This window comes from Xyrauchen texanus, chromosome 15 (genome assembly GCF_025860055.1).
Source record: "Xyrauchen texanus isolate HMW12.3.18 chromosome 15, RBS_HiC_50CHRs, whole genome shotgun sequence".
NCBI lineage: Eukaryota > Metazoa > Chordata > Actinopteri > Cypriniformes > Catostomidae > Xyrauchen > Xyrauchen texanus.
Genome location: NC_068290.1, coordinates 7,885,949 through 7,911,955, shown reverse-complemented (window position 1 = coordinate 7,911,955; position 26,007 = coordinate 7,885,949). Strand labels below are relative to the sequence as shown.

Genomic DNA, 26,007 nt, shown 5'->3' with positions numbered 1-26,007 from the left:
GAGTGGAAGAGTTGGCCGTGGTCTCCTCTGATGTCTGTTCAGCGGTAGTATTGTGGAGCCGTCTCACCCTGGATGTTGGGGAGCACAGTATCAGATTCCCATTCCTGCTGTCATTCTTAAACAGGACTCAGGAACATGACTTCATCACGAGACAAACCCGGAATGGCAGCCGTGCTGAACAGATACACAGACATCAAAAGCCACTCGTGCCCTCATTAAACCCCACCCTCTTGTGACCCTACACATGAACTTCCCCGCCTCAAAACACACATGCTGTCTTGTGATTGGTGCTGTAAATTCCCAGGTGCAAGAAGCTTGTATAGGAGAAGAAAGTAACTATTGTTTTGGAAGCACGCTGTCACTGTAGGACCTACTGCTGTATGCATGAGAAAACATGTTTATCGATTCCCTGTAGTGTAATGATGTAAAAATGTTTGAAGATCTTTCACTCAAGGGGGCCGCATGTATCGGAGGACAGCTCTGTAGGCTGGTAAGATTCATTCATGTTTTAAACGTCCCTCCAAGTTCTCATCACAGTTCATACAGTCAAACTTTCTCAGTGAATTTTGTACATATGTCAAATAATGCAGAAGCACCAGTTGAAATGTGAGACTGTAGTATTTTTCTGTTTCATATTTGGTTGTGAAGAGTGTGGCAAATCCCCTTATGCCTAGCACATCTACTAGACAGAAGCTCATTGCCCGTTCCTGTTTTAGGTCCTGTTTTAAGTAAAATGCCAACCAAACACTCTTCTAGTGTGTGCACTTCCAACACTTTCCAGTTCAGATTTATTAGTCTCAGATGCTATGAGAATATTTTTGTGATTTTCTCTTTTTACAAACAAAAGACAAACAAAAGAACAAATACTGTCAGCACTACTTTTAAATGCTACATGTATTTACATGATACCATAGAAATGATTGAATGAAAAACACTTTACAGGATTAAAAGAATAAGTCTTATCGCTCGGTAAGATAATCACGGATAGATTTTGAAACCCTTAACCGCTGTTCTGGGCCTGGCTTTGTTAAGCCTGGCTGTAGAGCAGTCCATATTAACTATGTATTGCATGTTCAGTAATTACAGTCTACTTGTGCCTGCATTAGTACCCCACCAAAGTTCGAATATTGCCTTATTTGCTGCACTAACAAATTATTTTGTCCATTGATCCAAGATTCAAAGAAGAGTCATCATTCAGAAGACATAATAATAGTAGACCTAATCATTTCTTCTAGAGTACAACAAACTTGAGTCCAGAAATTATTTAAACTAAACATTCCCAAAACATTATATACCATGCCAACTGTAGCATTTTGGCATAAAGTACAGTTAGGATTGGATGTTAAACCCAGTCTGTATGGTCTGTACGGTGTAGCATAAGCTCTATGAATGGTTTTAAAATGGATAAGCTGGTGACTCCAATTTCGAGACGTATTGCTTACGTTTGAGCATACCGTATACCAATCAGAACAAAGGCCAAGCTTTTGTAACTCCTTTTCCCAAACAATCTCAGTTGGCAGGCGTTTGTATTGTACTTCTGAAAGGGCGCTGTACATTATGGAAACCAGGCCTCTAGATCGTTTAACACAATCAAACCATGCCGACATAGGATGAGAAGTTAGTGATGTGTTCCATGGAACTCCATATGCTTTCATGGCTGATCTCAATCTCAAATAAAGAAAAAAAGAGAAACCAGAGAGGTCAAACATAATCTGTAAATCATGAAACGAGCGTCGAATAATCCATATTCGCAGAATATGTCTCCTAACGTATGAATTCCCTTGGAGACCCAGAGTGGAGATGTAAAAGGTTTATTCCCTGTCAGTATATTAGTATTATTCCACAACTGAGGAAGTTTATGAAATTTAGGTACATTTCCAAACACATTTCTTCTGCCTTTTTCCACAAAATAGTTTGAAATCTTTCCGACCAATCGCCGGTGTACGTACTGTCTCTGATCATTTTACATTTACATTCAGTGAAAAAATTACTGCTAGGCCTGCATGTTAAAAGAGTATTCTGGGTTCAATACAAGTTAAGCTCAGTCAACATAATTTGTGGGAGAATGTTGATTGCAACAAAAATGTATATTGACTTGTTCCTCCTTAAAAAAAAATTATAATAAAAAAAAATTTAAATACCAGTTACGTGAAGTCAAAGAAATGTAATGCTTAAAACTTGTGTATTATTATTCCAGGTTCAATACAAGTTAAACTCAATCGACAGCATTTTTGGCATAATATTGATTACCACCTAAATTAATTTTGACTTGCCCTTTCTCTTCTTTAGAAAAAGCAAAAATCTGGGTTACAATGAGGCGCTTACAATAGTGAATGGAGCCAATCTGTAAATGTTAAAATACTATTTCAAAAGTATAGACACAAGACATAAACAATATGCATGTTAACATGATTTTAGTGTGACAAAAACGCTTAATAATCTTTTTTGTGTGTAAAGTTATAGCCAATTTGAAAACTTTTTTGCCATGACAATGTAATGTCAACAAACCCTAAAATGACTGTAAAAATGATACCTTTCAGTTTTGCCATTTCTTACGAATTATTACAAGTTGTCATTAGACAACTTCAGGACCAATCTTGGAGGAGGTTGATCTTGTAACTGATGCACCTACAGTAGTTTGTGATTAGTTGCGTCAGGTTCACACCATACCGTTGACAGCACGACCGAAAACAAGAAATGTGTTCATGGCAAAGAACTTCTGTCTTGTAATGTGGATAAGGCCTTAGTTTGTCTCTGTTTGTTTTAATTAGTTTATTTTCCCTCATGCTCACAGCTGAATGTAATTATTTCATTTGTTCATCATCACCTTATAATTCTCTCGTAAGCATAAGGAATGTGATTTTAGCTGATTGTTTTGGTTACTTTGCTTATTGTGAAATATGCTGCCATTGTCATGGAAATGACAATTAATTTTTAGATTTCTGATAAAGAGAAACAATTTTGCATATACAATGTATAAAACTAATAATAATAACAATAATTCATGAAAATTAAGTAGAATTTGGTGAATAACAGAGGAAATAAATGGTTTGTCATGGCTTAGCTGTATGCAAAAACTGAAATAATATTTTCTAAATTTAAACTATTCTTGCATAATTTACCACATTCAACTCATAGTGACTATTACAGAATGGTTTTTCCTAGCGATTTACACAGAAATGTGTTTTGCTTACTTTTCATGATTGATGCCCATTACTTGGTAGATATATTTGCCCTTCGTTTACAGCATGACACTCTTTTACACCAAGAAACTCTGCAGTATCCTTCATGAACATTGGTCACGTGACCAGTCAGCCTTTAAAGATTACTTTTTTGGTCAGTATTGTATTGGTAATGGCAGTTTTTATCTGTACATAGCCTGCTGTGCATTTGATCTGTCTGCACTGATTTTTTGCACTCTGCCTGTAGCCCACAACTAACATCAGACAATATCGCCATGATGTATATTAAGTATTTTTAAGGTAACTTTGTAAAAGTCTTTCCCTCCCCAGTATTATTACATGTACATATTTAATCCCAATGATGATTAAGTGCTTTAGAATAATAACTACTGCAATAGGTTTTTGTGCAAGTTGAGATTTAGCTAAAATTATTTTTATTGTTTCGCAAACAGGTCGCCTTTATACACCATGTGTGACACGGTTGTCCAGTTTCTGTGTTTGTACCTGCAGTTTACATGCAGAAATGCATTCAATGCCAATGCCATGTCTTCATCAAACATTCAATTTACAATAATACAATTAAGTTTCTTTTTTTAATACACAGCCATAATAACTGACCATCTGAAGCAATACTCTGCTCACTGTGACCCTAATCTGTCCGTAAAAAAAGCACACAACCTTTAAGACTCGTACTGGAATAAAACCACAGAAGGAGAGATGCTTTCAGTCAAAGATTCATCCTGACGCCAGTCAGTCATTTGACCCTTGTGACCCTTGACTGGAGGACAAAACCAAATGCTTTTGAATGTATTTAGGAAAATTCATATTTACACTCACCAAACAGGCCCAGACCACTTACACTGAGATCACACACACATATACTGAACTGACTTGCAAATATAGGACAGCGTTAACTGGAAGTAAATCATTTTCAACACTGATTAGTTGTTTTTTTGCAGTAGAAATGTACATTTTGAGTCTTTTTAAATGCCTTATGCTAATTCAACAGCTGTCACACCCTATGCTGTTTCTCTTGTGTTCGCATCTGATCATGTACACAGTGTTGGTATTCATAGATTCTTCATTGCTGTTTTGTTTTATTGTGTGCTGTACATACACTGACAATTAAAATGATAAAAGCTCTTTTTTTTCATACAGTATCCATTAAGTATTGTAATATATTTAAGATAAAGTAAAAATTTCATTCAAATGACGTCTTGTCTGTGTTGTGTACAAAAAAAGGATTTTAGTGCAAGTGTACAGTATTATTGGCTGATTACAACAAAGTTCTGACTCTAAATTCTGATCAGATGTTGCCACAGTTTAATATAAAAGCAATAAACTATACGAGGCCTTGCGTTACAATGAGTGTACCACACTTAAGGGAGTTTTAGACATTCCGGTTTCATATCTTGCCTAAAAACACCCCTTACTATGGTAAAATCACTGTAACGCATAGCCCCTTGTGGTTTACAGTTTTATTAGAAAACATTCTTATTCTTTCTTTAAAGGTGCTTAATTTTCCTGAAATTATGGAAATGTTTAAAAAAAAAAAAACTTTGTGGTATTTTATTACATCAGGAGACATTAGGTCAGTAACAGCTACTCTGTATTAGAAAAGAACACAAAATTGAAATTGCTAATTGCTTAATTTTTTTTTCTTTCATTAGTGCTTTTAGAGAAAGATAAATGGTATCAAACATGGTTTCACAGTACAACAGACAACTTTACAGCACAGTCCTGAATTCATCAAAAATGAAACTGGGCACATGAGCTTCTGCCACCTGGAAAAAAAATACAAAATAAATTTATTTTTCATAGAATATTTGTCTATAAAGAAAATGAATATTACAATATCTTAATATTTCCAACCTTTCTGGGCAGTTTAGTGTAACGCACATAGTCCTCCAGAAACATTAATGCTCCAACTACATCTGAAGGCATATCTGGAATTTTCTGGCTGTAGGGAAGAGACGAACACTGCTAAGCATTTCATATATAAAGTATCTCACGAAAGTGAGTACACCCCTCACATTTTTGTAAATATTTGATTATATATTTTCATGTGACAACACTGAAGAAATTACACTTTGCTACAATGTAAAGTAGCGAGTGTACAGCTTGTATAACAGTGTACAATTGCTGTCCCCTCAAAATAACTCAACACACAGCCATTAATGTCTAAACCGCTGGCAACAAAAGTGAGTACACCCCTAAGTGAAAATGTCCAAATTGGGCCCAATGTGTCAATATTTTGTGTGGCCACCATTATTTACAGCACTGCTTTAACCCTCTTGGGCATGGATTTTGGACATTTGGACAGGGGTGTACTATATATCTATCTATACCTATATACACAAACACAAACACACACAGCCAAAAGTTTGGACTCCAAGGAGTAATGGACAGATTTAGCTGTTTCAGAAGGTAATTTGTACTTTAATTCACCAAAGTGGCATTCAACTGATCACAAAGTATAGTCAAGACATTACTGATGTAAAAAACAGCACCATCACTATTTGAAAAGTCATTTTTGATAAAATCTAGACAGATCCCATTTCTAGCAGCTATCACTCTAACAACTTATCCTTGAGTAATCACGCTAAATGGCAAATTTGGTACTTGAAAATCACTTGCCATTATATCAAACACAGTTGAAAGCTTTTTGGTTCGTTAAATGAAGCTTAACATTGTCTTTGTGTTTGTTTTTGAGTTGCCACAGTATGCAATACATTTGCATGTCTTAAGGTCAATATTAGGTCAAAAATGGCAACAAAAAAAAGAAACAGCTTTCTCTAGAAACTCATCAGTCAATCATTGTTTTGAGGAATGAAGGCTATACAATGTTTGAAATTGTCAAAAAAATTATTTCATACAAAAGGTGTCCACTACAGTCTTCAAAGACAAAGGACAACTGGCTCTAACAAGGACAGAAAGAGATGTGGAAGGCCAGATGTAAAACTAAACAAGAGGATAAGTACATCAGAGTATCTAGTTTGAGAAATAGACGCTTCACATGTCCTCAACTGACAGCTTCATTGAATTCTACATGCTCAACACCAGTTTCATATACAACAGTAAAGAGAAGACTCATGGGTGCAGGCCTTATGGGAAGAATTGCAAAGAGAAAGCCACTTTTGAAACAGAATAACAAAAAGAAAAGGTTTGAGTGGACAAAGAAACACAGACATTGGACAACAGATAACTGGAAAAGAGTGTTATGGATCTTAACCCCATTGAGCTTTTGTGGGATCAGCTAGACTGTAAGGTGCGAGAGAAGTGCCCGACAAGACAGCCACATCTATGGCAAGTGCTACAGGAAGTATGGGGTAAAATGTCACCTGAGTATCTGGACAAACTGACAGCTAGAATGTCAAGGATCTGCAAAGCTGTCATTGCTGCACATGGAGGATTTTTTTATGAGAACTCTTTGAAGTAGTTTAAGATGTTCTGAATTTTTTTTTCAAATTGTAATAGTAATTTTTCATGTTACTAATGTCCTGACTATATATTGTGATAAGTTGAATACCACTTTGGTGAATAAAAGTACCAATTTCTTTCCATAAGAGCAAAATCTGTACATTATTCCATACTTTTGGCCACCAGTGTGAGTGTGTGTGTGTGTATATATGTATATATATAGATATGTTAAGAAAATGGTCATATTGTTCGATTTAATTGTTTAAGATGTGATTTGTTACTTAATTTCCCCAGCCCAATTTTCCTTCCTGTACTGGGGATTTTATTTTATTACTGGTAACACTTTACTATAAGGTTCCATTTGTTAACAATAGTAAACATGAACTAACAATGAACAATACTTTTACAACATTTATTAATCTTGGTTAATGTTAAAGGGATAGTTCACCCAAAAAGGAAAATTCTCTCATAATTTACTCGCCCTCATGTCATCCCAGATGTGTATGACTTTCTTTCTAATGCAGAACACAAACAAAGATTTTTCGAAGAATATCTCAGCTCTGTTGGTCCTCACAATGCAAGTGAATGGTGACCAGAACATTGAAGTTCCAAAAAACACATAAAGGCAGCATAAAAGTAATCCATACGACTCCAGTGATTCAAGTATTCAGAAGCAATATGATAGGTGTGGGTGAGAAACAATGTTAAAGTCCTTTTTTATGAAAAGTGGAATAATATAAAAGTGAAAAGTTGAGATTGATAGTAAAAAAGGACTTTAACATCGATCTGTTTCTCACCCATTTATTATAATTATAAATGAAATGCCAATAGAAAATATAAGTATATATAGAAATACACAATAAGACAAAATAAATAAATAAATAAATAAATAATATATATTATTTTAACTGTTGAAATCTTATCGTAAAGTGTTACCATCTCATTTAACTTGTAAATTATTTAAACACATGTTGGTAGTATTTGTTGTTCTGCTTTGATTTAATAATAATACAAATTATAATATATTTTTTTTAATAAATAAATAAATACTGTGTAAGAGCAATGAGAAAAACCATTGAAAATATGTGTGAATTATAAAAACACTAAAATGTAAAATGCATTACAAGAATTTGGGAGAAAATGGTTGTATATTTCTTAATGGTCCTAAAATAGTTTTCTTCATAAAAATATTTTGAAAATGTTTTCATGAGATTCACCCTTTAATTGCCAAAAACTAAAGTGAAATACCTGGTGCACTGCTCCATTATGGAGCGAATAAACTGGCCGATAAGAGCCAGGAACTGTTCCGTATATCTGGAGTGAAACTGTTTGAGGAGTGTCAGAAGTCCCAAGACCAGAGGAACCCAATCGACCGGATCTGCTGCCTTCCGGCACGTCATTCCTGTGAAAATGCAAACCCAGCCTCCATCAAGCACACACACACTAGAAGAGCCTTAGTGTTTTAAAGTTATAATCGACATATACATGTGGACAAACAGACCTTGGCTTTTATTGTACTGCAGTTTTGGTAGCTGAGCGATGAGAAACAGGAAGTTCACGATCGGAAAATAAGGCAGACGCTTCGTCGTGATGTAGATCTTAAAGTGGAAAACAGATAAAAATGACAAAAGGTTGTTCATGTAAAGCAATAGCATCAGGTTCATGCGATGAAATTAGTAAAACGTGAAATTAATTTTACGTTGCGAGGAGAATGACTAACTTTATTAAGTGGGTTGTGGATTCCAGCTGCCTCAAGGTAAGCGGTGATCTCGTAGAGGAGGGTGTTTTCCTCTTTGGGGTATGGCAGCGATGGATCTTGGTAATGTGCTTCAATGTCAGCAAGCAGAGACCTGCAAATGATTGAGTTTTCATAGTGGGAAGGTAAAACAAACTCCAGCGCAGTGTTACAAATACTAAAGGAATAAACATCAACCCACTTGTTCAGATTATCCAGTGCGGCAGTCAGATGTTTGGAATCAAATTTGCAGGAGTAATTCAGTTCATTGGCTATCTGTTGCCTCAAAATCTGCATTTGACCCACCTGTGAAAGGTCCGTTCTATTTTTAAAATAATCGAATTCAAGATAATGGAAAGTGTTTCAATAGTAAGTCTTGTAGATAAAAAGACAGCAACACCTTCATGATGGCTTCCAGATACACTGCCCAGATCTTCTGAGTTTTGGCCACAGCATTGGCGTAGACTTTACTTGCATTCGCTGAATATTGATGCAGAATAAAAATATACACATTATTATGGGAATACGTCGTGTCATATTTACAGTAATCTATCAATGGCAGCCAAACACACACATACCCACAATCCCTTTCACAGGATTGACAGCTGTCAACAGAGCTTTGAAGATTTCCACCACAGCTTTGTCCTTTAGGATGTTCTTCTGAAGGACTGTAAGAAAATTCTACAAAGGAGAAACACAGACTATGATTAATATTTGTGCAAATATTTAAAGGAACATTCAGGGTTCAATACAAGCTCAATCGACAGTGTTTGTCGCATAATATTGATTACCACAAAAAATGTATTAACTTTAACCCTTCAAAAAAGCTCTGAGGGTGTTTTTAAAGATTTCCTGTTTCAGTGGCATACCCAAAATTAAAGGCTTATAAAGAAAACAAAAACAAGCAGGGTCAAGTGTTTGTATCATTGTGAATATTTTTTAATGAAATAGATTCTGATAAATTATGAGACTCTCAGCATAAGAAACTACTGAAAAATCACACCAGAGAAAGATTTGAGCCAAAATTGACATTTTTTCTTATTTTTCTGATTTGACATTATATACCTCTGGGTGTAAATATGGTGGCTCCGAAAAACTGGGTTACATTGAATGAGGAAAGTGAATGGGGCACATTTTTGGAGTATTTAAAAAAGGCAGAAGTGTGAAGCTTATAATTTTATAAAAGCACTTTGTTTACGTATTACAGCTATACTTTTGAAACGGTGTGTATTATAAAGTTTATGGATTGGCCCCCCCATTCACTTCCATTGTAAGTGCCTCACTGGAACCCAGATTGTTTTTTAAAAAAAAATAGTTTTGTGGTAATCAACTCTGTGTTATAAATGCAGTCGATTGAGCTGAACTTGTATTGTACCCGAAGAAATATATTTGTGAAGACGTGATTTTTATAATATTACAAATACTTGCTGCAACGATTACAATGCATTTCTAAATGAGTCATGAAATCATCCCATTAAATACTTTTGGAACAGTTCATAAGTCCAAAAATATGCTGAAGACACAAATGCAACTGGAGGGACAATAAAATGTATTTACACTGAAAGCAGATTGGGTATCTGGATGGTTATAACAGAAAATACGCAAAAATTGTACTTTGCATAAGTTATTCACCTGCAGCTCTTTCACAATCATAAAACACAAGAGACGATCGAGTCCGTTCAGGCCGAAGGTTCCCAGCGTGTCCTGAATCTCAGAGAAGAGTCGATTGTTGGTCACTTCCTGATGTGTCCTCATATCATACCAGGTGTTCAGCTGATCAATGTAACATGTAGTTCTGGGAGGAACGAGGACAGACTCTTAAAGCTTAACAGTCGAGTACAGTGACAGTCAAACATTGGAAGTTAAAAAAAAACTTACTTTGGATCTGTGATCCTCAGGATTTCCCTGCAAAGACGTCCAATGAATGTTGCAGATTCATCAACTGATGGATATTTAGGGATGGGTATGTGGGTGGACTGGTAGACGCTTTCCCAGTCTTGGATCTGAAAGGAATCAAATCAACCACAGTGCTCTTAACTTGAAAAAAACAACAACAACAAAAAAACAGCAAAATCTGAAGTTTTAAATAAGCTCATTATGGAAAAACGATGTGTTACAAAGAGAAAACCTTTGTCCTGAGGAAGCTGTTACACTCTTGCTCTACGTTGTAGTTGATGATGCGAGAAACTTCCTCCTGCCAGATCTTCAGTCCATAGATGCTGACGTAATCCTGAATGTACTCAAACGAGCGATAAAAGCCATCCATGGTGGCAGCCATTTCCTTCAGCTTTGGCATCAGCTCACTGGGCTAAAAGAGACACATCGACATTGTCCATTTCCTCTTTTAAAACAGCAATTTTATCAGAGTAAACTCCAGACATAGTTCATTCCATAAGGATTGTTTAGTGTAAACAAGATTGGCAGACAGAGAGTCAATTCATTAAGTGATGAGCTGTTCCCTCACAAAAGCAGTTTACTCAGTGTCGGGAAGCATCTCCTCCATAGACATTCATTCAAAAAGAACAGCCTCTTGTCTCCTCGCCAGTGTACACCCACAGAATGTCTATGGGACTGCTGCATTATGCTATTTTAGGTTAAGCTTGTAGGCTCCCCTATGTAGAAGGGCTATGATTTAAGTCTATAAATTTTTAGTCTGCATGTACTACACGCTTCACAGTGAATTAAGTGCCCTGCTCTTTGTCATTAATACACACACTTTGCCATTAATAAACATTTGTGTTTGTATTTTTAGCTTGGTAACATATTAACACCAAACTTGACTGAAATCAAATGAATTGCATTACGTCAGGAATGCTATTAGCATGACGCACATATGTTGAGCATTCCAAATCAGTCACTTTTGAGGTTCCATTTAGAATTCCAGTTAGAATGCTGCCTTAGAAGGCAAGGCAGCTTAAAAGGGTTTGGAACAAAGCCAGGCACAAACTCTTTACAGTGACATTTATCATTATTAAATTTGATTAATATAATCAGACAAAACAACAGAAAGACGCACAACTCTAACAAACCCAGAGACAAGTTCAGAAGTATAATCATACAGCAGGGCAAAATGAAGGTTTGCTCACTTTGGCCTTGGGGTTGAAGATGAGGCCTTTGTGCAGGGCGTAAGCGACACGTCTGACGAGCTCTTTCCTGATTCCATCCTCCAGAAGCTGCTTTGGATCCACCTAAAACAGACGTGTTTTCATCTTTAATTCATTCTCATCTCATACAAAGTGCAATGAAGTGAGTTAAGACATACTGTCACAAAATCTTAAAAGAGATCTTAAGTACCTTTAGGATACACTACTCATCAAATAGCACTAAAGATTCAAATTATAACTGGCACATTCATGCAAAGTACCTTGATAATGCCGACAAGTGTGGTCTTCATCATCAGGATGCCTTCAGTAAACACCGAAATGGCATGAGTGAGTTTGGCTACCTGTCAAATAGAGGGCAGAGAGTTATTTGAATTTTTATGTTGGATGTATGTTGGACAGTCACCATACTGTTATTGTACAAACTTAGGTCAGGGTTTTTTCAAAATCCTTAACCTGAGACCAACATTTCTAACTGTTACTCTACCCAGAGCTTTAAATATACTTTTACAAAATCTGCTACTACACCCTGTTCTGACTTGTCCTGAGCTTGCTTTATTTTTTCTTACTAATTTGATTCACGGTAATCCTGTAGCAGACAATGAAATTTCCCTAAAGAAGGCTTTTCAGCAATTCCCAACGAAGAGTTGGACGGGGGCTGGGTTGAGTTCCGACCATCTGCAAGAAGGGTCTGTCTGCTTCCTACAAGACAGGTACAAAGCACGCCCCCTTCAAATAACCAGTGAAGTCTTGAAACACTACCCTACACCTACACCTAACCCTAAACTTAACCCTACCCCTATACCTAAACACAAAGATTAAAAAACAAAAAGCTTGGAAAATTATTATATATACTACAACGTAAAAAATGTATACACTCATACTGCCGTATCAGTAGATAGTGGCAGTGAGGAGAAACATGGTGAAAATAAAAAGAGAAGATGATGCTATGCTAATAGGCTAACCGGTTAGCTTGTGAGCTAACTAGAAAATAATTACAAAGAAAAGTTACATTTAACCATTTATATCTTCAATTTATGATATGTGACATATCAAAGTTAATCTTTGTCATATTTACATAAGACAACATGAATCATACAGCGATTGCATTGGATTTTAACATTTCTTTCAGCCAATAGAGGCGCTTTGTGATCCAAGGGGGCGTTACTTCGAGTGGGCGTGTTATGTATTGGGTGTTCCCTGTTGTTTTGCAGGATGCAGACAGATATACTTGTCATCTGCAGATATGGAATTTTCAGATCCAATTTGAGCTTCGGCTGCATTGAAATATTTCAACTTGTGCGACTAGACTATGCATATTCATTTCAAAACTATGAGCGCGAAGTGAGAAATATCAGTTTATTTTGTCCTAAATTTTATTCTAAACACATTCAACTTCTGATTATTTTACGGTTATGAATGCAGCATTAAGAAAACTTCTGTAAAAGAGATTTGTTAATCTCAGTGATTCTTATTCCTGGTTATATAAAGTCTGGAATAATAATTTATGTACTTCAATTACAGTAAATGTGTGAATAAATGTGTACATGAGTCATTTATTTCTGCACACACAAAATTCATATTTTAAAATCACATAAATGAATTTCTACTTCCTATTTGCTGAATTAAGGTGGTGGTTCTTGTTAAAAGTTATAATAACTATAAAATAGTATTAATAATAAATAATGATAACTACAGAGTGAATATTATTCATGAATTTCATCCATCTGCTCAACAATATCACACACACAGAAATGTCATTCTAAGGTTTGTTAGCTAACCTTTGGTATCTTCTCCTTTACAACAAATAAAATCCATTGCGAGCAAATTGTCGGCTCATCATGACAAGAAGGTGTGCGCGCTGTCCCGACGAGCGAGAGACCAAAATTTAGCAAAAGCCAATGAAATATAGAAAGAGCGCAAGAGGTGAGCAAGGTGTTGGGAAGCAGGACACAAAAATTATTTAAAAAAAAAAAACACCTACATCTCCCTATCCATTGTCTTCATTATTTTCAGCGGGTGCAAAACGGGTGCAAGCCGTTCTCTCATATTTGTTGACATGTTATATATAATGTATGAACTGTGCGTGAGTTTGTAAATTAATTTAGCTATCGTACTTGTAGATGCATTTTATGTTATTCGTTTTAAATGGGACGTCCCAAATACAGCCGTAAAGGGGTCGAAACAGTTTTGATATTTGTCCACTTCAAACACATTCAGGTATTGGGCTTTTTCATTTTCTAGTTATTATTAATAACACAATGAAAAATGACACAAAATGAATCCATACAAGAACAAGCATGTCACAAGAAGTCCATTATTCTTCATTCTAAAATGAGTGCATATGATCTGTGAAAGGAACTCAAATAACACATGCAAGACTTTTAATCTGCTGATGGATTTAGTAAAGCAGGACAGAAGTCTGATTCTTTCTGTTGAACTGCCATACCTCATAGCGGGCACTGAGTTGAGCGTAGTCCTTCAGTTTGTCTTTGTCCAGACGAGTGGGCACTTCCATAATGTCATGGATCTGCAGCTTGATGATTTTAGCCAGAGAGGTGAACATACTCTCTGGAATAATCTGCAGTACCTGTCGGGAAACAGAGATTTTGACCAAGAGAAATCAGTGTCCAAATTAGAGAACATTTTGTATCATTAATATACATGTTTTAAAAGAGATCACATGTACAAGAAGACTCTTATCCAAACCTTTCTGACATAAGCCACCAGCTCCCCAGAGTAAAACTGAGAAACACTAAGCAGATCTGGACTGTTCACTTGGTTGATTCGTAGAAGAGGCAGATCCAGAGCAGAGGCCAGCTGTTCAAATTCATAACATTCACATTAAATTCCCCAATTAAGACCAGATTCAGTGTTAGAAACATATTTTGTGTTTATGGTGTCATATATTAACAGGCTGTTCTGACTTGCCTTTAGAAAAGTGGCTCTGAGCTTGGTCACCATCGAGGGGTTCACTCGGATGCTCTCTTGCATTATTGACGTGAAGCTATGAGCAAAGCATTTGGATAAAGAATTTCAAATAACCTTAAACATGAGGCACAACTTCAGAGAAATCAGAAAGAGGGCATGGAATGGATGTCACGTGGTACTGCAATGCCAATGTGATGCCATTACCTGTCAATGATCTGCCAGGCGTATGATAAATCCCCCACTATCTGCATAGTGATGAGCACTTCCTCTTTGATGTTAATGGTGCGGATCATCTGATGAAGGAACTTGCGTGTGTCTGCCAGGAATTGACACACCTGCAGGTTTGACTCGAGCTGGTGAAACTCTTGCACCTTAACAGAGAAATTAATTCATGCCAAATATTGACAACAATTATGGTGCTACTTTTCTGTCCTTGTTTTGGGCTTTTGGAGACAGTTACTATATGGTTTCATTATATGGAAATGAGCAGCATGAACATCATTCCAAACTTCTCCTTTTGGGTTCCACGGAGGAAAGAAAATCATATGGGTTTTGACTGACATGAGGGTGAGTAAATGATGAGAAATGTTTTCTTTTTGGGTATAATATATGGTTCAATAAACGATACGAGATTCACAATTCGGTATAATCTCAATTCGATAAAATAACACTTAAATGACAAATTATGACCAAATTTTTTTCTGAAAAAAGAATGAAATTATATTAAAGACACATTATTCAATAAATGTGGAGTGCATGGATTTCATCTTTGATGGAGACACATTACACGGAAGAAATGTTCTTTTTTTAATTTCAAGCACTTTTCAACATAAGGCGATTTCCAGGTGTTGCAGTATTTAAATTTCTAAAAGCAAAATTTAAGCATTTTTAGCACTTCAAGGATCTAGTGCAAACTTGTAAACAGTGTAGAAAAAAGTGCAGTAGGGGTAAAATCAAGCAAGAGAGAGATTATGATGTTTGACGGGTCATTTCATTTATGATCGCACGGACAAAAAACAATGTTGCATATATTAAAATTCGATATAAGTCATCCCATAACTAGGAGTGATTTATAAACAGTAGATCATCAGCGATCGCTTAAGGTATTCCGGTAATCGAGTATTATTGTACTCCAGAACCCACCGACGCCACCCATGAGGAAGAAATAAAAACTATCTGCAAACTATTGGTGGCCGACAACAAAATAGTTCTAAAAGTAGTAGATTTAACAGCAAAACAGACATATCAGGCAACCTCTAGTTTAGATATTTTTATTGGAAACAAGATAATGATTAAGAAGAGGACTTCTTGCAGTGACGTTGTATTGAGACATCTTTTTCTGGATGAGTTTGTCTGTGTGGTGCATGACACAGCACATGTTCAGATGGGTTTTTACCTCCACTAGAGCCTGAATGAGCTGAACAGTCTTCCTACCAGCAGCCGTCGAGTCCTCATAGTTCAAAGACTCGATCTGTTTGGAGATCTCTCTGAACCAAGCCTGAAGATTCTCTGGGGTGTTTGAGGATGAAACAAATGACAGTCAAAACACACTGACAGTAATGTCTACACAGCATCTATTCATCTATGTGCCTCCAGCATGATTCATGACCTGAAAAGCATTTTACCGTTTTTCTCCACCCTGGTGAGAGGCTTGACCCCAGAAAACACCTCAGCCAACTCCATCATTCTCTCTGAACCCTCTTTCTTATAGCTTTCCCACTTGAGCTGCTTCTCTGCCAACATCTGCTTGAACATCTGAGAATCCCACAAGCCATAAAGAAGTTATGTGAGAGGCTGCTGCTTAGATTTAAATTCATGATGAAATCAACATGTTACAACAAGAAAATTAAAGTGTTTGGGGCCTGGGTAGCTCAGTGAATATTGACGCTGACTACCACCCCTAGGTCTCCAAAGCAACCAAATTGGCCCAGTTGCTAGTGAGGGTAGAGTCACATAGGGTAACCTCCTCATGGTCACGTTTAGTGGTTCTCGCTCTCAATGGGGCACGTGGTAAATTGTACATGGATCGCGGAGAGTTGCATGAGCCTCCACGTGCGGAATCTCCACGGTGTCATGCACAGCAAGCCACATGATAAGATGTGTGTATTGACTGTCTCAGAAACGGAGGCAACTGAGACTTGCCCTCCACCACCCAGATTGAGGTGAGTAACCGCGCCACCAGGAGGATCTACTAAGTAGTGGGAATTGGGCATTCCAAATTGAGGAGAAAAGGGGATTAAAAAAAGTTACGTGTCAGGACAAGACAGACAGACAGAGATAGACAGGCAGATAAATAGAGAGACAGACAGATAGATGAACATACAGAAAAACAGACAGAGAGATAGACAGAGATAGGCAGTTAAATACACAGACAGACCGACAAACAGATAAATAGACAGACAGACAGACAGAAAAAGAGACAGGCAGTCAGACAAACAGATTTGACAGAGAGAGTCAGGTAGATAAAGACAGACAGACAGAAAATGAGACAGACTGACAAATTTGAAAGAAAGAGACAGACAGATAAATAGACAGACAGATTTGACAGGCAGATAAATAGACAGACAGACAGAGAAAGAGACAGTCAGACAGATTTCACAGAAAGTGACAGACAGACAGACAGACAGACAGACAGACAGACAGAAAATGAGACCGACTGACAAATTTGAAAGAAAGAGACAGATAGATAAATAGACAGACAGACAGATTTGACAGGGAAAGACAGTCAGATAAATAGACAGGCAGACAGAAAAAGAGGCAGACACTCAGACTGACAGATTTGAAAGAAAGAGACAGACAGATACTGTAAATAGACAGACAGACAGAAAATGAGACAGATGGACAAATTTGACAGCAAGAGACAGGGAGATAAGTAGACAAACAGACAGAAAGATAGAACAACAAAATGTTTGTTTTGTCAAACCACCATAATAAAGAACAGTGAAATTTACACTTTGGTGTCACTTTAAGAGGAGACATTTTTTTATAGGATTATAATGATAATTCATTGTTATTGTCACCTCTTTGAGTATGAACTCAAACTGGGCCGTATCCAGCAGGAGCTGAAACAGAATTTTGGATTTGTATTTGGAGTCGTTGATGACTTGATCTTTGATCTGACGCAATCTCTTGTTGTTTGGATCGTAAGCTTAAAAAACCAGACAAAGATAAAACTTTTAGTTGAGTCAATAAAAGGAGTTTTATAAGATTTATTAAGATCTAAGTGACCGCATTCAAAGCAATACAGACAAAACAAAAAACTGACAAATACAAAAAACTCTGGCAACTTCAACAAGTGATAGATTCCTTATATTTTCAAACTAAATTCAACAATCCAATGCACAAAACATTAAATTGGATAGTTCACTCAAAAATGAAAATTCTGTCATACTTTACTCACCCTCATGTCATTCCAAACTAATATGACTTACTTTCTTATGTGAAACACAAAAGATGTTTTAATGAAGACAGCTCTCCATATTTTCAATACACTAGCAGTGGCTAGTGACTCATTTTAAAGCTTAAAAAAGGATGCAAAAGTATCATAAAGGCGTCATATCCGAAGTCTTTTGAAGGCCCTGGAAATTAAGTAATTAATTCAGTAATTCATCAAAAATCATGATGTCTGTTGCTAGTGCTTTTTTGTGCTAAACAACGGAAGTTCTCATGTGAACACACAAGCCGCTGTGAACAAGCTTCTCTCATAGATCTTGTTAATGCGTAACATCAAGATTTTCCAACTGGTTTTTAAAAATAAGAGGGTGAGAGTAAATGAGGACAGAATTTACATTTTTAGTAGAACTATCCCTTTAAATCTTTACTGAATAATAAAATCTCACCAGAATCTGCAGTGTGCAGCATCAGCCAGCGGATGGCGACGTTACAGTCGCGGAGGCAGTTAAGCAGTTTGGGAATGTTGTCCAGAACAATTTCTTCTCTCAGGAAACCCTCCTTCAACAACTGCTGCACCTGCGGCCGCAAACTCTCCACACTGGTAGCGTATCGACCAGCCTGAAAGGATAGAATAACCACTCTTGAACGGATAAAATAAATATCCGCTTGGGTGGCTGTGGCTCAGGTGGTAGAGCGGGTCGGCCACTAATCGCAGGGTTGGTTCGATTCCTGGCCCACACGACTCCACATGCCGAAGTGCTTGGGCAAGACACTGAACCCAAAGTTGCTCCCAATGGCAGGCTAGTGCCTTGCATGGCAGGCATTGATGTGTGAATGTGTGTGTGAATGGGTTAATGAGAAGCAGTGTAAAGTGAATTGAATACCGCTATGGTTAAAAAGGCACTTTATAAGTGCAGACCATTTACCATAAAACAGTCCAGAATGACTGGTTTAGATTGAATGTGTGAAAGGGAACAGCAAAAGTGACTGTACCTGTTCTCTGATGTTGGCCGTGTCCAGCGTGTAGTTCAGGGCTGTTTTAGCAGCTTTATATGGTTCCCACGCCTCCACCAAGTTCACAGTGATTCCCATGTATATGCTTATAACCTGAAGATATACAGACAGTGAGATTTAAGATTCAGCAATAAAAAAGGGTCAAAATCGTGAAAATATTGAACGCACATGATGTTTTAAAATAAAATAGTTTGATGTGCTTTGTAAATATACAGTAAATGTAAGACCTTAAAACTTGTCCCCAGTGACATGCATCAAAAATCCATCATTCTGAAATTTGTGATGTCAAAAGTATGAATATATTAAATTTGGTGTTTCTCATTTCAAGTGGGGAGACAGCGTTTACACAGATATCTTAAAGGCACAGAAGCAAAAAAAAATGGGTCTATATATACACTCACCTAAAGGATTATTAGGAACACCATACTAATACTGTGTTTGACCCCCTTTCACCTTCAGAACTGCCTTAATTCTACGTGGCATTGATTCAACAAGGTGCTGAAAGCATTCTTTAGAAATGTTGGCCCATATTGATAGGATAGCATCTTGCAGTTGATGGAGATTTGTGGGATGAACATCCAGGGTACGAAGCTCCCGTTCCACCACATCCCAAAGATGCTCTATTGGGTTGAGATCTGGTGACTGTGGGGGCCATTTTAGTACAGTGAACTCATTGTCATGTTCAAGAAACCAATTTGAAATGATTTGAGCTTTGTGACATGGTGCATTATCCTGCTGGAAGTAGCCATCAGAGGATGGGTACATGGTGGCCATAAAGGGATGGACATGGTCAGAAACAATGCTCAGGTAGGCCGTGGCATTTAAACGATGCCCAATTGGCACTAAGGGGCCTAAAGTGTGCCAAGAAAACATCCCCCACACCATTACACCACCACCACCAGCCTGCACAGTGGTAACAAGGCATGATGGATCCATGTTTTCATTCTGTTTACGCCAAATTCTGACTCTACCATCTGAATGTCTCAACAGAAATCGAGACTCATCAGACCAGGCAACATTTTTCAAGTCTTCAACTGTCCAATTTTGGTGAGCTCTTGCAAATTGTAGCCTCTTTTTCCTATTTGTAGTGGAGATGAGTGGTACCCGGTGGGGTCTTCTGCTGTTGTAGCCCATCCGCCTCAAGGTTGTGCGTGTTGTGGCTTCACAAATGCTTTGCTGCATACCTCGGTTGTAACGAGTGGTTATTTCAGGCAAAGTTGCTCTTCTATCAGCTTGAATCAGTCGGCCCATTCTCCTCTGACCTCTAGCATCAACAAGGCATTTTCGCCCACAGGACTGCCGCATACTGGATGTTTTTCCCTTTTTACACCATTCTTTGTAAACCCTAGAAATGGTTGTGTGTGAAAATCCCAGTAACTGAGCAGATTGTGAAATACTCAGACCGGCCCATCTGGCACCAACAACCATGCCACACTCAAAATTGCTTAAATCACCTTTCTTTCCCATTCTGACATTCAGTTTGGAGTTCAGGAGATTGTCTTGACCAGGACCACACCCCTAAATGCATTGAAGCAACTTCCATGTGATTGGTTGATTAGATAATTGCATTAATGAGAAATTGAACAGGTGTTCCTAATAATCCTTTAGGTGAGTGTATATACATATATTAGGCTTGGAATTGATTCTTTTTTACTCTTCATAAATCAAATACATTTCCTGTTGATTATCAATATACAGAATAACTATATTTTTATTAGATATAAATAGGCCTGATAGTTTCACAATAGAATTAGTCTCTTCAGACATTTTTCTCAACAAAACATCAGTAAGTGTGAGCAACAAGATAAATTAAAGGGATCACACACAGGATGCATCTGGAGGATGACATGGCACATTCTAAAACTCGAAACAATTATTTTCTATGAAGGTACAAATGCTAATTCTATAGCTGAACTCCGTATCGCATCGTTTTCCCACACAGTTTTGCCAAATCTTTATCAAAGCACAAAGATAATTAACTCTTGCCTTCACTGGATGATATATTGTGTATACGTATCTTTCATATAGCCTACACAATGTTTTTACAGTTACAAGTATGTCATTTTTTTGGTTTGACAGCTTGAATGAAACCTATTCAAGCATACATACAGAGAAATTGCATAATAATTTAGAATCGTTCAGTTTGCGCAGTTTCATACGCTAACCTCCAAACTCAACGTCATTTTGTTCATTCTTGAAAAAGTACAAAAACCTTTGTTTGTGTGTATGGTGACTAGATCCACAACTTAGTTTGGACTGTGACTTGTCCTAACCACGACAGGCTTCAGTAAATGTTATATCACCCTCTTGTGGTCTCCCAACGCCATTACACCAGACTACTTTAAACAGAAGGCCGACCGACAGTGAATTAATTGGAAAGCATGCAAATTAGGCTTCTAATTTTAGTGTTGCTAATGTTAATATAACAATGCCTAAAAATATATATATAGTTAAAACATGTGCCAATCAATAATCAATATATCGACATTTTATGACATGCCTAATGATTATGTATATGAAGGATTTTTAAACAAAACCATTCTGTTTGTCATGATTAATAAAGTTCTTGTTAAAGCTGTTTTCTTACCCAATTGTCAGGGAAGTATTTGTCCACAATCTCTCTCATCTTGGCCTGTTGAGTGTGCAAGATGGAAGGGGTAAAATATAAACAGACACACAGCATAGCGGCCTGCGTGGCCAGAGCTGTACTACGGTGTTCTGGCAGAGGATATGCAGAAACCTGCAACAAAACAGATTAAACATAATACATAACATCAAACGCGATTAAACAGTTATCTGTCAAAATCAAAGTACATTCTTGCCTGGTTGTAGATGTCGTCTGAGCGGAGTCGTCCAATCACCATACTGAGGAAAGTGTGATTAATGGGAACTCTCTGAAAGTAGCTTTCGGGGTAGTTGGCCGGCCGTTTGGCTCCCGGGTTGCTGGAGTATCCGGTGCTGCGTAAGAGCTTACAGATGTCATCCAGGTTGGAGTCGCCAGAGGAGCGAGCAGCACTGTGAAAATATCATGAGAAATATCTCAGGTTGTCATAGGAAGTCAAGGAGAATGTATTTAGTAGCATTTGGACGTGTTTGTCCATTATCTGAGCTGCTCATCAACTGATGAAAAATGGAAAAACATGTTTATATTGCAGGTGAACTGTGTAATCAATTGTTTTGGATGTTAAAATAAATTCTTCTATCCCAGTTTATCATGTAGAAGCAACTATAAGAAGGGCCAGATGGAATCTGCTGGCTTTTCTTTTGCTTTTTCTATGCTCATTTTGGGGGGAAATCTGCAGAATTCTGTGGCATTTTCAAAACATGATTGTTTGAGCTAGTTCAATTGCCAACTTCTTGCTCAAAAATGGCGCAAGTTTGGGGGCAGGACAACTTTCAGGACAAGGTTTCCAGAGTCCAGTCTTACCTGTATCTGTAGTAAGACACCAGCATCCTCTCTCTCACCTCCCCCTCCATCTTCTGATCAATGACCAGTAACATGACTCCATACAGGTACAGAGCCTCACACTGACACAAGACATACATGTTTACAAATTAATCCACTCTATTAACCCTTTAATGCATATCTCGGGCCTTTAGTGACCCGGGAACTCATTCCACCGTGTATGTCATCCATTTTTTGGAGTTCTGCCCACACCTCTTTAGTATTACTCAACCGTTCTCTTCAGAATAGACCCTAGATATGTAATAGTGTCTGTTTGTTTTTCCTGCACTTACATAAATAATATTTGTATGATTATTTCACATCTTAATAGGTTTACTATCACAGGACATCTATTTCATTGTTTATTACAACAGAAATGAGTACTATATTCATACAAATAAATACACTGATTTTCTGTGCAACAATGGTGAATTGTCAGTATCCCATATCCATGAACACATGCATATTATACATGCCATTTCTTACTCAAGGTGGCGCTGATGTGTCTTGACTGGAAAAGTGATTGACTTGATTTACATTTGACATTGCTATTTGATGAAGAAGTAACGTGGGAGTTAACTATATCAAGTTTAACACATGAACAGTATGATATGACTATTGTCATTTGGGTGTACTACTGAGATTATATAAATTGTCCTTGATGTACTACTGAGATTATATAAATTGTCCTGGGTCTCTAAAGACCCAAATATGTGAGAGGGTTTGGTGAAATTCCTATGAATTTAAGGGTTAATAAGCTTCAAATAAAAAATATAATAGCAGTAACAAACATGTGCATATGTTTTTAAATAAATTACTTCTTTAATGCTTTGTCCTTTTTCATATTTTAAAATAAATGAATAAGTGGGCTTAAATGGGTCACTTCCCCTAGTTTAATTTAGTGAGGCTGAAATATCATATTGTACCAGAAGCTGTTTTCCATCTTCGTTTAGTAAAACAGTTTCCAGTGTCTGCTGAATGTAGACCCCTTCACTGAGGTCCTCCAGGTACCTTTAGAGGAAAACGTTACATTTGATATTTACTGAGAGACATTAACACTAATCGTTTAAACAGAAGTAATAAAGCACAATAAAGCAACATGATATCACTCATAACTGTGTACAGTTGTGGCCAAAAGTATTGGCACCCTTGGTAAATATGAGCAAAAAAATCTGCATTGTTTATCCTTTTGATCTTACATCATTTTTATTTTATTTTTTGGCAAAAATCTAACCTTTAATAAAAGTAAAATAATTGAAACTAAAAGGGAAATATCACATTATGAAATAAATATTTTGGCCATAATTATTGGCACCCCAAATTCAACACTTTTTGCAACCTCTCTTTGCCAAGACAACAGCTCTGAGTCTTCTCTTATAATGCCAAATGAGCTTGGAGAACACATGACAAGTAATCGGTGACCATTCCTCCATACAGAATCTCTCAAATTCAGAGGTCCATGTTGGTGAACTCTCCTGTTCAGTTCACCCCACACATTTTCTATAGGGTTCAGGTCAGGGGACTGGGATGGCCATGGCAGAACCTTGATTTTGTGGTCAGTGAACAATTTTTGTGTTGATTTTGATGTTAGTTTTGGATCATTGTCCTGCTGGAAGGTACAACCAGGGCCCATTGTAAGCTTTCTGACAGAGGCAACCAGGTTTTAATTTTTTCCGTTGGTATATGATAGAGTCCATAATGCCATGTATCCAAACTAGATATCCAGGACCTCTGGCAGAAAAACAGCCCCACAACATTAAAGATCCAGTACCGCATTTAACCATGGGCATTGGGTACTACTTAATCTCTCCGTGCGCCAAACCCATCTCTGGTGTTTGCTGCCAAAACGTTATTTTTTTTTTTGTTTCATCTGACCATAGAAGCCAATTTGAAGTTCCAGAAGTATCTGCCAAACTGAAGACGCTTGAGTTTGTTGTTGGATGAGAGCAGAGGCTTTTTTTCTTGAAACCCTCCCAAACAACTTGTGGTGATGTAGGTGATGTCTGATATTTTTTTTAGACTTTCTGACCCCAAGACCTAATTTCTGCATTCTCCAGCTGCGATCTTTGGAGATTCTTTGGCCACTTGAACTGTCCTCCTCACTGTGCATGGAGAAATATAGACACACGCCTTTTTCCAGGCTGATTCTTAAGATCTCAGTTGATTTGAACTTGTTAATTATTGCCTTGATATTGAAAATGGGCATTTTCAATGCTTTAGCTTTTTTCTTATAGCCACTTCCCATTTTGTGAAGCTCAACAACATAATGTGATCAAGGGAATTTGGCCTGTACGTTACCTCATATTTATATCCCTGTAAAACAGGAAGTCATGGCTGAACAACTTCATTTTCCTTGTCACCCAGGTGCACTAAAGAGTTTAAATATGAATGGGAATGTACTTCAGATATATTTCACTCATAAGAATTTCTAGGGGTGCCAATAATAGTGGCCAGTATGTTTTGGAGACAAATATTTATTTAATATTATAAATAATATAATATAATAATATATTTCGCCTCTATCAATTGTTTTTGTTCAATTAAAGGTAAGATATTTGTAAATTTTTTGAATAAAACATCAAAAGTATAAACAATGCAGATTTCTTTATTTGCTCATATTTACCAAGGGTGCCTATATTTTTGGCCACCACTGTAGTTGTAATAGTTGTAGTGTAATTATAAAAACATATCTTTGTTCAAGTGAAACTAATTGCTGAATGTAAATGTAGATGAAACTAGAAGAATGTTATTTAGATATAATTTCAAGTTGCCTTTGAAAATGGCACACACCTTATCAAGTCTACAACATATTTGTGGACACTTTCAAAGGCCAGGTAGAACCGTGTTAATATTTCAATGTTATTTTCCCGGAACTCCTCATCCAAATCCTGCAGCTCTGCCTTTGATTCCAGTTTACTCTCGTAAAACTCTGGACCCTAGAAAACAAAGATTCACAACAGAACCGTTTCCTTCCTGCAGATCTCTCAAGACAGCTGTCAATATGTTTAAGATGACCAAATCAAATGTATTCAAGGTCAAAACTGAAATGCTTAAAAATGAAAATGACAGTACTTTAAAGTAGCTGAAGTCACAGATGATGTCTCCATATTTCTGCTGGTCACTTTTGTCTTTGAGTCTGAAAACTGCAGGAATAAAATCTGAGAGTCTCAGTAATTCTGCTATGATGGCGTTTCCTCTGGACACAATCCTTAGGATGGCCTGTCCACACAAGTTGTTCTCGGCCAGAAAATCCACCATGATGAGGAAAGTCTGATCTCAAAATTCAGTCTCTTGAGAATCAACACAGAGCACTAATGTTGCATACTGATCACTTCAATACATGTCATTACTGCAGATGTAAATACAGTTATGCTACATTACAAAATTATTTCAAAGCATTTATTTCTACAATCATCTACTGTTTTATTGCAAATAATTGGCCAATCAACGCTCAAACAGCCTCTGTTCAATATTAACTAATAAAACGGGTTATAAGGATAAAAGCGGAACATAAACTAATTTTTATATGTTGAAAATATGCGTGTTAATTTTATATTCTCATCACTCACCCACTGCACGGAGATCAGATTCTTCCTGTTCATAAATCACGTGAGTGTCACGAGGGGATCTCATTGGTCGCTCCGCCCAGCGCTTCAGCTAAATGGCAGCGCACTAGGAAACCTCTCAAAATAAAAGTCGTTTGATTGACGTCCACTAAATTAAATTTTTTTTAGTTTTCTAGAATTGTTCTATTTTTGGAAATTACCTTAAACAAACATTTTATCT

At 37.1% G+C, this 26,007-nt stretch overlaps 1 protein-coding gene across 1 annotated transcript; it reads right to left on the bottom strand.

The window, feature by feature from the left end:
• Window positions 1–4: 4 nt before the first annotated feature.
• Window positions 5–25,867, bottom strand: washc5 (WASH complex subunit 5). Its single transcript, XM_052143750.1, has 29 exons — window positions 25,791–25,867; window positions 25,294–25,511; window positions 25,012–25,157; window positions 23,148–23,232; window positions 22,204–22,304; window positions 21,599–21,791; window positions 21,364–21,516; window positions 18,756–18,869; window positions 18,209–18,380; window positions 17,390–17,517; window positions 15,995–16,124; window positions 15,766–15,878; window positions 14,574–14,740; window positions 14,370–14,445; window positions 14,148–14,258; window positions 13,888–14,028; window positions 11,702–11,782; window positions 11,424–11,525; window positions 10,466–10,645; window positions 10,216–10,340; window positions 9,970–10,132; window positions 8,916–9,018; window positions 8,738–8,817; window positions 8,540–8,643; window positions 8,323–8,452; window positions 8,104–8,200; window positions 7,851–8,004; window positions 5,055–5,142; window positions 5–4,966 (listed from the first exon to the last, which is right to left on the bottom strand). Exons 2-29 carry the CDS (start codon window positions 25,477–25,479, stop codon window positions 4,910–4,912), a joined length of 3,480 nt encoding a protein of 1,159 aa, XP_051999710.1. The 5' UTR covers window positions 25,480–25,511; window positions 25,791–25,867; the 3' UTR covers window positions 5–4,909.
• Between the last annotated feature and the right edge of the window lie 140 nt (window positions 25,868–26,007).

What these genes read in the sequence shown, in the direction of transcription:
- washc5 (XM_052143750.1), bottom strand. Translation starts at nt 25,479, where the DNA reads ATGGTGGATTTTCTGGCCGAGAACAACTTGTGTGGACAGGCCATCCTA. An exon ending in AAGATGGAAAACAGCTTCTG is followed by an intron (nt 22,305 to 23,147) that starts GTACAATATGAT and finishes GTCTTGTGTCAG; the next exon opens with TGTGAGGCTCTGTACCTGTA. An exon ending in AACTCAGTGCCCGCTATGAG is followed by an intron (nt 11,783 to 13,887) that starts GTATGGCAGTTC and finishes TCTATTTGACAG; the next exon opens with GTAGCCAAACTCACTCATGC.